The sequence below is a fragment of the Buceros rhinoceros genome, unplaced genomic scaffold (genome assembly GCF_000710305.1).
Source record: "Buceros rhinoceros silvestris isolate BGI_N320 unplaced genomic scaffold, ASM71030v1 scaffold18356, whole genome shotgun sequence".
NCBI lineage: Eukaryota > Metazoa > Chordata > Aves > Bucerotiformes > Bucerotidae > Buceros > Buceros rhinoceros.
Genome location: NW_010417135.1, coordinates 6,265 through 8,218, shown reverse-complemented (window position 1 = coordinate 8,218; position 1,954 = coordinate 6,265). Strand labels below are relative to the sequence as shown.

Below are 1,954 nucleotides of genomic sequence, written 5' to 3'. Positions count from 1 at the left end.
CAGGAACAGCCTCTCTCTCTCACACACATCTGCATCCATCTGTGCGTGCTGCATCCCAGCCAGGCCGGCCAAGAAGTATCCAGTGACTGTGCCAGGTGACCACAGGAGCAGGGCAGGGATCGGCCCCATGAGGACACTGCTATTTCCCTGCTGGAATAGCTCTACTGAGATCAGCTCTAGCTGCGTGTCCATTTATAGACCCGAGTTCTGCTCGCTGCATGCGTGGAAAAGTTCACGTCTGTGCTACCTGCTGCAATGGGATGGGGAGACTGGGAACAGGGTACAGGGACCAGCTGAGACAACGTTAAACCTCAGAGGGGACAGCTCTGAAGATACACTTCTACTCCTGCTCTGTGGCAGATGCAGTGCATCGACAAGCCATCAGTGGACACAGGCAACACGCACATTCCTGTTAGCACATGAGCATCACTAGTTCTGTTACATGACAGTCTTCAAGGGCAGGGACAGGTATCTGGGAAAACACCAGATGAGGGCAGTGGTCATCTTTTTATTGAAAGGTCCTGCAGTCCCTGTGGATGTGGATGCCCCAGGTTTAAGGAGCTGCTCTCAGCACCTCAAGACAACTCACTGCCTTGGTGTTCCCAAAGGGAGAGGAAGGGTGTCTGGGGACCTGCAGATGAACCCCAGAGTACCTGTAGGAACCTGCAGAGCAGACAGAGGAAGGGATCTCTGCATGGAGTTAACCCACAGCCAGATCCTGTTCTGCTGCACTTCCCCGGAGGTGACATTCAGTCCAAACACGCAACAGAGACACTCTCTGCGACGGTATTTGCAGGCAGGCTGGAGGCAATGCTTCAGTGCTTCACAGGAGGCCTTCTACCAGCAGAAGGGCTGGGACAGGAACACATCTCCTTGTCATCATCCCCTGGGACACAGGGGCAGATCCCATGCCACTTCCCAAGGCCCAAACACCTTTTTAGTGTGGTGAAGCCACTTAGAAGACTAAAGCTGGCATGACCTCAGAGCACTGCACGGGACACTCCACCTTCTACTGTTTGGAGCACCCCTGTCTCATGCTCCAATCTGATCGTCTGGAGACAGGCCCGAGGGCTCAGCCTGGGGTTGGGACAGACCAAGCCTTTGAGTGGCTGCTGGCTACAGTCAGCCCTGACAGCTTGGATGGCCCTAGCTGTGCTGGGATGATTTGTGTTCCTTCAGCAGAACTTCCAAGTCTGGAGAAAAGCAGAAAGCCTGACCCACGGCTCCCAGGGACAGGCTGTTTGTAGAGGAATCCTAACGAGCGTTGGCGCAGCCCATAAACAGGACATGACGGAGCACCCAGCCGGCGGAGAGCCAGGAAGCAGGCTGGAGGGCAGGGGAGGGCCAGTACTCACTGCACAAGAAGCAAGACTTGTGGAAGCTGCTGCCTTCGCATTGCACCTCCTCGGCGAAGTACACTGCCTTCTGGCAGACGCCGCACTTCTTTCCCCCTCCCCAGTTCGGCATCCTGCAGAAAAAGCACAGGCAGGAGCAGCGTCAGAATGAGAGGTCAGGCAAGGCAGGAGGCAGGGATGGGGCAGAGCCAGGCAACTTGGAGCGGGCACCCCCAGCAGTGCTCCAGCAGCTGTCCCACACCCGCACACACAGAGACCACCCACGGATGTTTGCTGTTTGCAGGCATTCACGGGGCTGGTAATTAGCAGAATTAGAACACGGGATGCCCACAGGACCCACCGTTACAGCACCCAGCAGCATCAGCTGCCTCCTCCAGCCAGCCAGGAGCAGCAGAAACCCCCTGACCTGGAAGCTGTGTCCTTTCAGTGCCAGTACAAGGAAGGAAACTGGACAATAATGGGAGACGGCACCTACAGAGGTACTCACGGCACCGGCACCTTGTGACATCCCAGCCCTGCGATCACCCTCCAACAGGGCAATGCAGCAATGGCTGAGGAGTGCAGAGGATGTGACCCCTCCTGGAAACAGTTCCAGCTTC

At 56.4% G+C, this 1,954-nt stretch overlaps 1 protein-coding gene across 2 annotated transcripts in view; it reads right to left on the bottom strand.

Annotated features, from left to right (window-relative positions):
- Positions 1-1,468, bottom strand: part of CSRP1 (cysteine and glycine-rich protein 1) — an 8,369-nt gene extending 6,901 nt beyond the window's left edge. The window contains exon 1 of one of the 2 annotated variants that reach the window (XM_010138094.1): positions 1,356-1,468. In XM_010138094.1, coding sequence (XP_010136396.1) covers positions 1,356-1,467 — 112 coding nt within the window. In that variant the 5' untranslated portion in view covers position 1,468. The remainder of the gene's footprint in view (positions 1-1,355) is intronic. The other variant, XM_010138095.1, reaches the window with a different exon arrangement.
- Positions 1,469-1,954: the final 486 nt, after the last annotated feature.